Source organism: Ochotona curzoniae, unplaced genomic scaffold (genome assembly GCF_017591425.1).
Source record: "Ochotona curzoniae isolate NIBS_2020 unplaced genomic scaffold, NIBS_Ocur_1.0 contig_3432, whole genome shotgun sequence".
NCBI lineage: Eukaryota > Metazoa > Chordata > Mammalia > Lagomorpha > Ochotonidae > Ochotona > Ochotona curzoniae.
The window spans coordinates 906,295-920,439 of NW_024465859.1; the positions used below are offsets into that span (position 1 = coordinate 906,295).

The 14,145-nt window shown below is 46.7% G+C and overlaps 1 protein-coding gene across 3 annotated transcripts in view; it reads left to right on the top strand.

The window, feature by feature from the left end:
- The window catches only part of NAV2 (neuron navigator 2), a 390,873-nt gene that overhangs the window by 354,027 nt on the left and 22,701 nt on the right, over positions 1-14,145 (top strand). For 2 of the 3 annotated variants that reach the window (XM_040980004.1, XM_040980003.1), the window contains 6 exons: positions 1,146-1,291; positions 4,510-4,518; positions 4,917-5,089; positions 11,189-11,342; positions 12,355-12,517; positions 13,244-13,344. In XM_040980004.1, coding sequence (XP_040835938.1) covers positions 1,146-1,291; positions 4,510-4,518; positions 4,917-5,089; positions 11,189-11,342; positions 12,355-12,517; positions 13,244-13,344 — 746 coding nt within the window. The remainder of the gene's footprint in view (positions 1-1,145; positions 1,292-4,509; positions 4,519-4,916; positions 5,090-11,188; positions 11,343-12,354; positions 12,518-13,243; positions 13,345-14,145) is intronic. The other variant, XM_040980005.1, reaches the window with a different exon arrangement.

Consider the following 14,145-nt stretch of genomic DNA (forward strand, 5'->3'; position numbering starts at 1 on the left):
CTTCTGCAGCACCCCTGTGTAATCCACTTCCTGGTCAGCAGGACGGATCCCAGAAGGCAACTGTCATCAGGTTGCTGCTGGCCATGACAAAGATGGCCCTTATAGCTCATGCTCTTCTCTGGATGTCATCACCCAAATGCAAGGACTAGGTTTCTGTTAGCAGAGTGTGTTAAAACTCTTCACTAACGCTTTAGTGCCTACTGCCAATATAGAATCAGTTGAAAAAGATCAGCCGTTATTGTACAGGAAAAATACCTCTGGGTCATTTGCTACATTCTTGAACAACCAAGTTGGGATTTAAATTATCAAGTGGGCATGAAGGTGAGCTACCTTCTGTGTTAACAATAACAACAGTAATGGCACTGATAACTAGTGTGTATGGACACTTACTGGGTTCTCACACTTTGTAGAGAGTTTTGCTTATTTTATTTTCTTTCCACAACCACCTGTGAATGTGCTGCTGGTTTCTTCCTCATCACACTGAGCAGGTTCAGACACAGCTTTATTTACTTCTTATGCTGAGGATAAGGAAGAGTAAGAAGGGGACTAGAATCTGGATCCATCTGGCTCTAATACCAGTGCGCTTTCAGCCTTGGCTTTGGGTCCAGTTTCAACTGCAAGGAGGAAGCCTGTTGACAGACTTCTATTAGAGAGCGCTGCTATATCCTCATTGTTTAAACGTTAGACCTCCTGAATAACAGTGATTGTAGAACCTGAATGAGATTGATTAGCAAGAACTAGCCAGAGTGAACGTAGACAAGAATCCCAGGCAGAGGACACAGCCCTGAGAGAAGACAGGCATGGTACTTCCAAGGGACTGACACAGGACGCATGTCACAGAGAGAAGGAGACAGGTGAGAGCAGTGGCTGCTGCCTCCTTTCAGAAACTTGGCATATGTAAAGCTTCACAGAGCTGGCATTGAAGAAGTCATCCCTATGCTTCTCTTGGCTTCTTATTTGTCAAGTGATCAATCAGACCTTATTTCATTGACCGAGGAAAGTGGGAAACCCGTCCTCAAGGAGCTTCCAGTCAGCAGAGGGGACCATGCAATGTCTAAGTGAAAAATACCTGGTAGTTCTCAGGTGTAAAGGCAGTTGCGTGGGTCCAAGTGAGCAGCTGCTGACTTCGCCATCTTGGTCTCCAGGAAACGGCACCTCTCAATCTACAGATCTTCGCATCCGCAGGCAGCATTCCTCTGACAGCGTCTCCAGCATCAACAGCGCCACCAGCCACTCCAGCGTGGGCAGCAACATAGAGAGTGACTCAAAGAAGAAGAAAAGAAAGAACTGGGTGAGTGGACACCTAAATACTGTCCAGGGGACCACAGTGCAGTCACAGAACGAGTATGCTAGCTCTTAACTTCAGAGTGCAGGTCCCTGGAAGGAGACCCCAGGAATGATTTGCAGATAGGTTTTTACTGAAATTAATGTGCTCAGCAATACAACAAAATTTGTACCAACCACCACCTTATGGTTTTTCTGTTTCATGATTTCATATAAAGAACTCATCTTCCATTTCATACATGCACTGTTTCTTTCTCATTATATGTTGGCCACAAAGTTCCAGGTACTAGAATAACGTTACCAATTTAGTGACTTCTTCATTCCAAAGTATTTTTTTTTAGCACACATCATTTAGTTACCTCATTGTTCATCCTCATCTTCATCTGTTTATTTATGTAGCTGCTTGACAGCACCAAAGCAACTTTCTCTTTGAAAACTGTTAGAAAATTCTACCATAGATATTAGTGGTTCTTAACTGAGAATTGTACCTCAAAATGGTGAGTTTAGCAGAATCAGTGTCTGTTAGGCCTTTCCTCCATATCCCCATGTCTCCAAAGTGCTGCTGGAATTTCCACTAGTAGTTTCATAAAAGGCTCTTCCCACTCTCAGGGAAACCTCACCTCCCTCTCTCTGTCCTCTTTTTTAGTTCTTCCATTGAGACTGTAAGCCCTATATGACCTTGCTACTACCTGTCTTCAGTACAGGGACAGGCAGCTCATGTTCATCTGTAGTTGACCAATACTCAAAGAGCCCCATCTGTCAGTGCTGTTATCATGTTCACAGAGTAGCATCAGTGTCCTCATTCATTTCATACATGTTGCTCATTTTCTGTCATCTTGGATGGGTGGCAAGGTCTAGTCATAGAAGAGTTGGGAATTTAGTATTTTGATTTTTGGTGACTTGCATTGAGGCAAGCAGAAAGGCCAGTTGAATGTGATCCTCTCATTTGGATTTTTTTCCTTTAAACTTCTAATGACTTTGAGTCAATTCATTTGCTCTAACTAGGCAGTTTTTAAAGCATATTGCCATCTCTAATATGTTACTCATAAGAATGATCTGACTTGACTGTGAACATGCTGAGAGATATTTTGTACAAACTAGTGATTACGTTTTCTTTAGGAAGTAAAACTGGTTTACAGTGTTTCACTGTCAGTTACCAGTGGATCAGAAAAGATGGGTAATTGGCATCCTCAACTAATCCCAAAACTTAATTCTAATCTTTGTAATTGCCTCTTCTACATGACATTTTAGCAGAGGTACAGACAAGGCTGAGGTTGTTGGCGTGTATGTCAACACTTCTGTTTCCGTGACAACTCTGGAAATAGCGGTAAACTTCGGAGAGAAGTGGGATCTAGACATGCTGTGAGCTAGACAGCTGTTATGGATGAAACACGTGGATGGGAGGAGACTCTGAGCTCATTTACAGAATGGCCCATTTTGTGAATTTCTTAGTAGCTAAGAACATCCTAGAATGTATTTTCAGAAAATAAAAGGCTTGAGAAAGGAGACTTAATTTTTTCAGAGGTTTATTTATTTATTTGAAAGGTCTGGTGAGACAGATATCTTTTTTTTTTTTTTTAAAGATTTTATTTTTATTATATTTATTGGAAAGGCGGATATACAGAGAGGAGAGACAGAGAGGAAGATCCTCCGTCCAATGATTCACTCCCCAAGTGAGCGCAACGGGCCGATACTATGCCAATCCGAAGCCAGGAGCCTCTTCTGGGTCTCCCACGCGGGTGCAGGTTCCCAAAGCTTTGGGCCGTCCTCGACTGCTTTCCCGGGCCACAGGCAGGGAGCTGGAAGGGAAGCGGAGCTGCCGGGATTAGAACCGGCTCCCATATGGGATCCCGGGTGTGCAAGGCGAGGACCTTTAACCACTTGCGCCACCGTGCCGGGCCCCAGAGATATCTTTCATACACTGGTTCGCTCCACAAATAGGCGGAGCTGGGCAAGGCCAATGCCAAGCGCCTGGAACTCCATCTGGACCTCCTGCATGCGTAGCAGTGGCCCAAGTACTTGACCATACTCCACTGCCTTTCCGGGTACATTAGCAAGAACCCATATCAAAAGCAAAGCAGCCAGAACTCGAACCAGGACTCCAGTGTGAGATGCAAGCCTCACAGATGGCAACATCACCCACTGCTGCTTTTTTTCTTAATTAATTTATTTATTTATTGGAAAATCAAGGCAAGGACCTTAGCCGCTAGGCCACGCTGCTGGGCCCATCACCCACTGTTGCATTTTAAAGAAACATTTTTCGGGCCTGGCATGATAATGCAGTGGTTAAAGTCCTCGCCTTGCATGCACCAGGATCCCATATGGGCACCGGTTCTAATCCCAGTGGCCCTGCTTCCCATCCAGCTCCCTGCTGTGGCCTGGGAAAGCAGTTGAGGACGGCCCAAGGCCTTGGGACCCTGCACCTGCATGGGAGACCCAGAAGAGCTCCTGGTTCCTGGCTTCGGATTGGCTCAGCTCCAACCATTGTGGTCACTTGGGGAGTGAATCAGTGGATGGAATATCTTCCTCTCTGTCTCTCCTCCTCTCTGTATATCCAGATTTCCAATAAAAATAAAATCTTTAAAAAACATATTTCAAAAGAATTATTGGTTTGGCTTAGAAAATACAGATTGGTCATAGCTTTAGTAGAAGGCATTGCATTTAATTCTTTATGCTGTCATTAAAATTTTCAGGTTCATTTATAGTTTGGGGGAAATTGTGGTAGACGCCAGTTCTTTGCCCAACCTAGTTAATAAAATCCTAAAAAGGAACTCTACATGTTGAATCACCAATGGCTAATACCTTGCCCATCAGACTGCCTTCTCATATGGAAGTACTGCAGTACATGTGTTAGAGAGTGCTCTAGCTAGGTGGCACCTTAACAGAGCTAAGACCTGGCTCCACGTACCCCTGAAAAAGTGGAAAGCATAGAAAGATAGTTAACCAGAAGCACAGAAGAGGATGAGAGCAGCTATCCCACCTGACAGCAGGGCTCAGATCGTAAGGGTCTTCGCTCCCTCTGCTTCTCTTCCTGCTGTAATAGAGGAAGATAGCCCCAGTACTGTTGAACTCGCATTCCTACTGGAAACCTCCTCCATGTGTGGTGTTTATGATTAGCCATGTTGTGTCTGAAAAGTCCAAAGCTTTCCTTGTCACTGGCTTTCTCTGTTAAAAATTGTCTTTTTTCCTCCCCTTCCCTGTTTTTGCTTGCGTTTTCTCTGGCAGGTCAATGAGGTAAGCAAGACCAAGTTTAATATCAGATACCAAGCTAACCCATCCATTGATATGACTAACCCCATCCGCATCTGTCACCGTGTCTGAGCATCCTGCTTTGTTGCTGAGTAACCTCATCTCCCCCACACCCATGTGCTGAGCCAGGCTCTGTCTTGCTGTTGGCATCTAGTCTTAAACCAAGAATAGGCATGGATTGTCACCCGCAGGTCCAACCTCCTCAAGCTGTCAGCACCAGATAACTCTTCCCTTAATGCACTGATTCAAGAGAGCTGTTGGGAACCTTTTCCGTTGGTGGGGCAGACATGAGAGACTTAATTGCTCTTTTTGTGCATGTCACTGTTGAACCAAGATTAAGTGCTGATGGCAACCCCACCAGGCTGATGATCTTGTATATTCAGTTACGCAGTTCCTTCAAGCAAGCTTTCGGAAAGAAGAAGTCTCCCAAATCAGCATCCTCCCATTCAGACATCGAGGAGATGACGGATTCCTCCTTGCCTTCCTCACCAAAGTTGCCACACAATGGGTCTACAGGCTCCACTGCATTGCTGAGGAATTCTCACTCCAACTCTCTGTAAGTCTGTCCATCCAGGCTGTCCTGCTCAGGGGACGCCCTTGTCCCCTGGGAGGCCTCTCATGTTAGGATGGCTACGAGTCCTGTGATGGGGCATCTCTTCTTGTCAGTCTTCGTGCTTTGCTTTGTGGATGTGGTCTGTTTATCCTGTCCTAAAGAAAGAACAAAATTTGTGGACCTGAAAGAATCAGAAGTGTTTTTGCTGTGAGTGGGAGATGATGGTGATTTTTGCCAAAATTCTTGTTCATGTGATAAGACTTAGATTAGACTTTTCGTCTTTGATCAAAATTTGGTGTCAACTCTCTCCAGATGAGAGCTTAGAAATTAGAAGTTTAAAACAATGGAACAATTTAGTGACATATGTCTTCACTAAAGGAGTTTATATTTTATAAAATGGTCCATCATTGTAATGTTCCTTAGCAAGTGAGATATGAGACCATATGCATGGTTTTCCTCAGAGACATAGCTGGTTGGGAGTTCAGTGGTTTAGGTTCTGTTCTTGGCTACAAGGTATCAGCTAACCCCCTGTGGTTCCCACCGAGCACACAGACTGTCTGATCCTCCATGAGAGCACAGGGTGCCAGTCCAAGGTCCTGTCTCTAGAGACAACACCTGATCAGGACTGGGTTAGGATAGGTGGTTGAGCACCTGGGCTCAGGAAATGGTAGTACAGCCACTTACAGCAGAGAAAGACTCTCATGCCAGGGAAGGCTGAATTCCGTTAGAGACCATGGGTTGCCAGACCTGGGGTTAGACAAGAAGGAGCTGAATCTGTGTGGACTGCAAGGAAAGCTATTCATAAGATAAGGTTATGCCTGGGAGAAGAGGGGAACTGTGGCTGGTGCTGGAATAGCCCTTGTAATTTAGAGGTAGGAAAAGGAGATGATTGATAGTACAAACCTGAGTGTTGTCTCAGGTTAAAATAGAGTTCATTGAATCCATTACAGTAGATTCACAGGAAGGCCAAGTTAGTCTCTGTGCATTTACGGCTCCTTTTTCCTGTGTAGCCTCCTTCATTCTTAGGGGACCTAATTGGGGGAGCTGACACTAGCTGCATGGAGTGAGGAACTGGAAGGAGACATGGAGTTTTTAGATGGCTCCACTTACAAGTGAACTGTGGGCCTGCCAACATCTCTGTTGTACATAATTAAATGATCATTTCCTCTACGCTTGAGGACCACCTTGCTGAGAGGGTGGCTGTAGCAACATGGATAAAGGCTAAAACCTGGACAACATGGACAAAGGCAAAAACCTAAGCAAGGGAAGAAAGAGAAGCACTAGAAATCTGGACCTGTCTTATCCCCACAGCGTCCAACCTCGTGCCTGAAAGTGTGTTTCCCAGTGTGTTTCCTTGAGTGACAAGATTGAGCAGTTGGGAGTGTGTTCCTGTGTAACCTAAGACTGCCTGAGGCGTAAGCAGCACACAACCTCACTCAGTCCTCACCCCATAGCATTTGGCTTAGTCGTTTCCTGTCTAGAGGACTGACAGAGGAGCTCCTCATCTGCTCTGTGCTTATAGCAGTTTGTGTGACAGAGCCTTCCTCTGGGTGTGACCACATTCCTGTCCTTGGGAGGACAGGAGCTCCTTGTGACGTGGCCCAGGACCCCTCATTCCACCTCTGAGCCTCCACTCTGTGTCAGACATTGTCGTCAGCACAGGCTACAACAGTGTACCAGATAAGGACCTGCTGTGGTGGATGCTGTATACCAGGGAGAGGATGCGTGGATGCTAAACAAATAAATCCTGAATAACCCAGAAAAAACGAGAGTGTGCCACGGGATAATGCTGTGACTCACAGTGATGTTAGGATGCATAATACCTTGACAGCAAATTTAATTTAAAGTTTTCATTTATTTGGAAGACAGACAGAAATATTTTTCACCTACTGCTTCTCTTCCCAATTGGCTGTAGCATCCAGGGCTCGGCTAGGTTGAAATCAGAAGCCTAGAAGTCCCGTCCACACGGGTAGCAGGGACCCATGCACCTGAACCTGCGTCTGCTGCCTCCCAGGATGTGCATTAGCAGGAAGCTGGATCAGAAGCCAGGTAGCCAGGACTTAAACCAGGCATGTTGTGGACCTTCAGGTGTCTCAAGTAGCAACTTCACTGCTGTACTCCTGGTAGCACTCTGCCTGCCATAAACCATACCACCAAATGTAGGCCCGAGGCTCCCGCCAACTGCCGCACCAAGTCATAGTTCAGTGCTGTGTGTTCAGCCAGCAGGGGGAGAGGGACACCATGGGGAGGTTCTTGGAGGAGGGCTTCTTTATGGACTAAGTCTTCAAGAGGCATACCTTCCTCTTACTGCCCTACTGGACTGGGGTCATATCACCTACAGGGAAGAAGTCAAATGAAATGGACTCTAGTAGACACTGACCAGCCTCGTGGTGATATTTTGTTTAGTTTATACAATACGGAGTCTAGTGAGAAGAAAAGGCTGCCCTGCTGGGGCAGCAGTGCACAAGGGATAGAGAAAGAGGCCCCCAGTGCAGGCAGGACTTGCTACATGTGAGGCTTTGAATCAAAGTGGAATTGTGTCTGATTGTATGTGCAATGGGCACATACATGGGAGGGTTGGGGACATCTGAATTCATTTTCTACTGATGAGGATCAGAAATTGCATGAAGCTGGCAGGACTACCCAACTTCTGCCCCTCTGTCCTGTGGCACTGCTTTGATTTCTCCAGTAACACTATGTGCCCGGAGATCTTTGTCCTTGTGTTTGCTGTGCCCTCTGCCTGCTAACTCTTCCTCTAGCTGTTCACTGTCTTCAGTCTGCTCAGTGTGACCTGATCAACAAGGCCTGGCCTGGCCTCCTGGGATAAAGCAGTACGCTACCACCAGCAGTATTCCTATCAATCACTTTCCTTGGTTTTTATTTTCCACCATTGTACCTATTACCACCTGACAGGTAGATTCCCCAGAATTAGCTACTTTGTGTCTTAACCCCAATCTGGATCTACACTGTATACTCCTTGCAGTTGGTCATTCTAGGTTTTATGAGCATTCAAATATTTGGTGAAATGAGTAAGTGACTGGTGGTGGTGAGGCATCCAGGGTGGATGCAGCTTTGAAAGAAAAGTGGGCAGCACATGGACCAGATATGGAGTAAAAGAATGAGAGAAAAATCATCCTTGGATACCCTTGGATTTGCAGCTTGAGTACTAGGCATGAGTGAAAGACGTAGATCAGTGAAGGTAAAGGATCTCTGATTTGGCCACCGTATTATAAGTGTGAGGTGGTGCTCAGAAGACAGCTTTGTGTAGGTGTTGGCCAACATGGAATTCCTAGAGGTACAGATTTAGAGGTACAGGCTCATAGATGGTATTGCAGGCAGGACAACTAGAAGAGGTTTCTAGGGAGTCTCACTGAAGAATAGAGTATCAAGGACTGAGTCCTGGGGCACTCTGATATTGAAGTTCACAACGAGAGTGTGGTGCAGCCAGTGAGGTGGGAGGAAACTCAGTACAGAGAGAAGGGAGGGAAGCATAGAAACTGGGCCAAATGGTGCAGGGGCCAAGTGCAACGAGAGCAGTGGTGATGCATACAGCCTGCTCTATAGAAGCCTCAATGGAAGGCTCCTTCCAGACCACTTTCCCCAGGGGTGTTGGGTGGGGCAGATTCTTGGCTCTCCCGCCTTCCCCTTAGATTCCACAGGGTCCTTGGACATTGGAGATGTTTGTTTTGGGTCTGGTTTCCCAAAGGGTGGGCTGAGAGTAAATGCGTATTTCCAACCTTGAAAGGTTTGTTAAGAATGTGCAAATCTAGATGTGAGAAGGAGTTCAAAGCAGAAACCAAGGGCAGAAGAGTTGGGCTTAGAGAATTCCCCACCCCGTGGGCGAAAGGAATGGTAGTTATGGGAAGGCTATATTTCCCACACTCAAGGCGTTTAAAATTAGGTATGCCTCCATCCCTGCCTCTGGACAAAATGGCTAGCATATACTGGAATAATTTGTTAGACACTGAGCAGGAGAACTGGTACCTACAGTTGCTTCAGTGAGTGGTCTGTGAAGTGGACAGGCATGTATTGAGTGCCTGCTGGGTGTAGCTCAGGAACGCGGGCTGCATAATCAAGTGGATCTACTAGGTTTGATGCTGCCTCTGTCATTTTTAAATAGTGTCACCCTGGGCATGTTATTCTGTGTGCCTCAGCCTCTCTATTTTAGGAATAGGGAATTCTAACAGGAAAGTGGGCTAATTTATTTCACATGCCCAGCCTAGTTTGTGTGTTCAATGAGCATTTACTGCTGCTCAGCATGGTCAGATGCTGCTGGATTGTCACACAAAACACTGCCAGTGCTGGAGGCTCCAGCAGCTAGCTGCAGAGGGTAACCAGTGAATTGAGTAAATGAATGCAAGGATTATGCTTCAGTACTGGTTAGGGCAGGGACAAAAACCCAGACCACTCAGACTGTGGCACCTTTGTAAAACTGGGTCTGGGGCCCCAGCTGTGCAGTGCAATCTGTGTGCCATATTCCAAGAGTGGCATGTTATCTATTGCTGAGAAGACATACAGTCTGCACAGACAAGACAGGAGTCCGGTGCTTTGCCTTGGAGGGCTGGGCAGACTGTTGTGGTGCTGTACAAGCCAGCACAGAGTGTTCTGTGCCGTGAGCTGAAGCCTCTAGTGTCTGTGCAGGAAGGGCCTGGCATGGCGAAGACCGGAGTGTCACACGGAGTTTCGTTCAGGTTGTACACTCCTTCTAAGCCCGGACTCCCAGAGTCCTCCCGAGAAAGAACTGTTTTTGTGCATGCTTCTTGTTTAAACCTCCCAAACTGAGAGGTAGGGGAAAGCTGCCTTATAGTTAAGTCTCCCAAGCCACAGGCTATTCAGAGCACAAAGAGCTAGGGACAGCAGGTTCTGTATTCTAAAGGTGTTTTTGTCTCATTGGGTCTTTTAGTCCCAAGTGTGTTGACTTGATTTCCTTGTGGGTATGACATGGAAATAACTAGAATGTGTCCAAGAATTCCTCTGGTTTTGAAAGGAAGATTTTGAACCGGAGAAGCTTCCTTGCTTGCTGACAACTCTGAACACCCTGTCTGTGGAATCCAGTGCAGACTCTGGTCAAGAAAAGCTTCACTGCTCAACAGTTAACTTTTCCTTCTGCTTACTGCTCCTGAAATAAAATTACGTCTCAGTGAATAATTTTATAAATAGCTTTCCTTTGGAAATTAAAATTTCCACACCCTCAGCTAGGTTCACGGGTCAAAGTTTTTGGCCCCAAATCAGCTCTGGGGTCTAGACGAGCGGGTCCACATGACTTTCCTGCTGAGCCTCTGTGCTCATCATCTCTTACAAACATAATCAGTTTCAGCTTTGTGAGTTTATGAACTTGAATTCTTTTTTCTTAACATTGCAGTTTGTCATGATGATTATGATTTTCTACATGTACTGACCTGCTAGGTGTTTGAAGAGCAAACGCAATCAAGTACAGAGCCCTGCCAGCCTAGTGTCCCTTTCTTTGGTGAGAGAGACTCCATGGAGTCCCTCAGCCACCATGATCTGCTGTGCAGATGGGGAAGGAAGGCAATGGTTTCTGAGCCATTGCAGCTTCCACATCAAACTGACCTCCCTGTGCTATGGTGCTCTGCTGTGTCTGACTCCTTGTAGCTTTTTTTCTTCTTGCCATGAGTGTCACAAGTTGTGGAGACTGATGAAGGCTGATCTCCTAGGCACAATGACAGGAGGAAGTGTTCAGGGTGCTGTCAGACGTATGCAAACTCTTCTCTTCATGGTTCTTCTTTTTAGTCAGCTGTTTCACCTTGAAGTTTCTGTCAACCAGGCCATTGACCTTGCCTCTCAAGGGCATGGTTGTGTTGCTCGAGGAGCCAACTGTATATACTTGATGGCAGGCAGGCCATGTTCAGCTGACTGATCTGAACAAAGAGCCACTCTGATTGCCAAGAAAGAGCCCAGGGAAGTCATAAAGTCTAAATTTCAAGTGCTCTTGGTGCTGTCCCTCCAGGAGGAACCAGGGCGCTGGTTTTAATTAATGACTGCTGACCAGAACTGATGACAAATATAGATCAGGAATCAGAGGGGGTCTGAAAGGAGATGAATTCAGAGGAGCTTTTGTCATGGACATTCCTCTTGCCCTAGAATTTCCGAGTGCATGGACAGTGAAGCTGAGACAGTCATGCAGCTCCGGAACGAGCTGAGAGACAAGGAGATGAAGCTAACAGACATCCGCCTTGAAGCCCTCAGCTCTGCCCACCAGCTCGACCAGCTCCGGGAGGCCATGAACAGGATGCAGGTGAGATGCCAAGGAGCCCAGCTGAGCCTGAGGCCTTCTGGGAAGGCCTTCTAAGGGGCTGCTCTCCACCACCCCCAGAGGGGGTTGTGTGGTGGCTGCCTCCTGCTTTCCCTGCCTCTTTGGTCTTTTTATTCCCTCCCACATAGATCTCAAAGGCCTCCTAAAGGGTCCTTTTCACTGTTGATCCACACTACCTTCTGTACTCCTCAGACTCTGTCCACCAGCCACACAGAGCCAATGACTACTCCTGTTGCCTGCCTGGACACTTCCTCTTTCATAAGAGGAATAAGCCCTCCACTGGGATAAGCCCCCTGCCCGTCAGGTTGGATGAGGGAGCCTGATGCCTCTTGCTCTGTATAGCTTTAACAAGTCCTGCCACCGGCAGAATCACTGCCTGCCTCTAAGTATTCCTGCAGATCCCTTCTTGCAGCCCTTCCCAGCCCTGTCTTCCATGGAGAGAAGATGTTTGGGGTTTCCATGCAATTTTTTGGGTCCCTTTCTCTAGGCATGGCACCCAGTCTAGTCAATTCCTCATTAATACTCACAGAAAGTAAGACTCCTGGGGGACTTTGCTGGAGAACACTCTCTCCAAAAGCAGGTGTTCCCGGAAGGGCTCTGTGAAGGGGGAGCTTGATTATGTGCGCTGGGGAAGCATTGCACGTGATGAGGTCCGTGCAGATTCAAACACAAAGGCTCTGAGAAGTCCTAGAGTACAGCATCCTGCCAGCCCAGAGTTCTGCAAAGCTTTGAGATAAGCACTTGTTCAATGGGGTCTCACACAGCAGCATCTTTGGAAGTATTTCCGGTGTCTTTCCAAATTCCTAGTTTCTGGTAGGATGGAAGCTCCCCAGCCAGGTCTGTCAGTGTGCACAGTAGAGGCAGCAAAAGCTACTGAATCTCACTAATGAGGTTTCCTCATATCTTGGCTGGAAATTATCAGGTCCCATCTCCAGAAAAAGTTCATTCCATTTCTATCCACCCAATAAGTGATCTTCTCCCTTCCTCTTTGCAGAGTGAAATAGAGAAGCTGAAAGCTGAGAATGACCGGTTAAAATCAGAGTCTCAAGGCAGTGGCTGCAGTCGGGCCCCCTCCCAGGTGTCCATCTCTGCCTCCCCCAGGCAGTCCATGGGCCTCTCCCAGCACAGCCTCAACCTCACTGAGTCAACCAGCCTGGGTGAGTGGCTCCCGGGGATCGGGGTCAGGACCGCACTTGCAGCTGGTTCTCTGGTTTCCAAGCAAGAGCCCCAAGTTAAAGCAGATCAGCAGATCCAACGGAGAGGCAAAGGCATGTGTGCAATTGGGGGTGTGTGTGTCTGGGTGTGTGTCTGCTGCCAGCATGAGCCCAGCCGTTAGACTGCTCTCATGCTTTGCTCCAGTGCCCCAAAGTCTACAAGCCATGAGCTCAGATCCCTTCGCTCACCATGCTGAGTTCTGTTTGATCCATTTTAAGAAGCCAACTCGCAAGCTGAATGCTGCATACAAACCCCATAGTAGCAGGTCCCAGTTGGGGCAATGGCTTGGTCTATGATCTTCCTGCCTTCCTGGATTTCAGGCTGGCACAATCATCAGTGAACATGATCTAGATTTTCTTTGTAAGCATATTGAGGCTGACGCTTTTATTTTTTATTCATGATGCTGCTATTGCTATCGTTTTGGTTGAGTCTCTCCCTCGCACTTCCATCCAGCAAAGTGCATCGTCAGCCTGCTGGTTCCTTGGTTGGTCCACCATTGGTTTCTGTGGTTGCATTCTCCATTCTACCCTTCCCCCACCCCACCCTACTTCCCTTACACCCCGACACCTGGTTTATCCCGCTGCTCTGCCAACAAAGCAGCGGGGGTGTCAGGAAGCCAGCTTTGCTATCCCCATGTGCCTAAGGCTGTTGATGTTTTCCATTCGCAGACATGTTGCTGGATGACACTGGTGAATGCTCGGCTCGGAAGGAAGGAGGCAGGCATGTTAAGATAGTTGTCAGCTTTCAGGAGGAAATGAAGTGGAAGGAGGTTAGTTGGATCCCTTTCCTGCTCTGCCTGTCCCTCCCCCAGGTAGACCTGCCTAGCTTAGCGATTTCACCATAAAACCACATTACTAAGAGTTGCAGGTGTTTTGGGAATGCTACTAATACTTTTCCCTAACTCTAGTAGTCCCCCTTATCTGCAGGGCATATGTTCTGAGACCCCTTATTAGATACCTAAAGCTGTGCTAGACTGCCTGAATAATTACAACAAAAGTGCATTTGTTCAGTAGGTGCATTAAGATGGTAGCAATAGTAACCAAGAACAGAACAGTTATGATAATATATAATAATGACAAATGTTATTAAGTTTTTTCAAACTCCTGAAACTTTCCTTTTAGTATTTTGGGGTTTCGTTGACCACAGGTAACTGCAGATAAAGGGGTCTACTGTAATTTTAATCCCAGTGGCATTTTAACACAATTGAAGTGAGTGAATGAATGGTACCTCTCTCTCATGTTTGAAAGTCTACTAAAGAGAACTAAAAATGATCTTCTGTTGTACTTTCCTGTAAGTAACTAAACACTAACACCCATCAGAAATGGCTTTTCTGAATTTAAGATTTTCTGAATTATGATTTAAGAATTAAGAGCACTGCCAAGGTAGCTAAGCACATTCAGCATAAAAAGCACAGAAAGAAGCTGTCTGCACTCATCTGAACAAGAACATCGGTTTGATCCCATCAATGGGGCCAACGCAGCAGACCACTGGAAGGCAGGAGCACCCAAGTCCCGGAAGCACACAGGGGGCTGAGTGTAGAGCTTAGGGTGTCCTGACTTGCTGAGGTTGG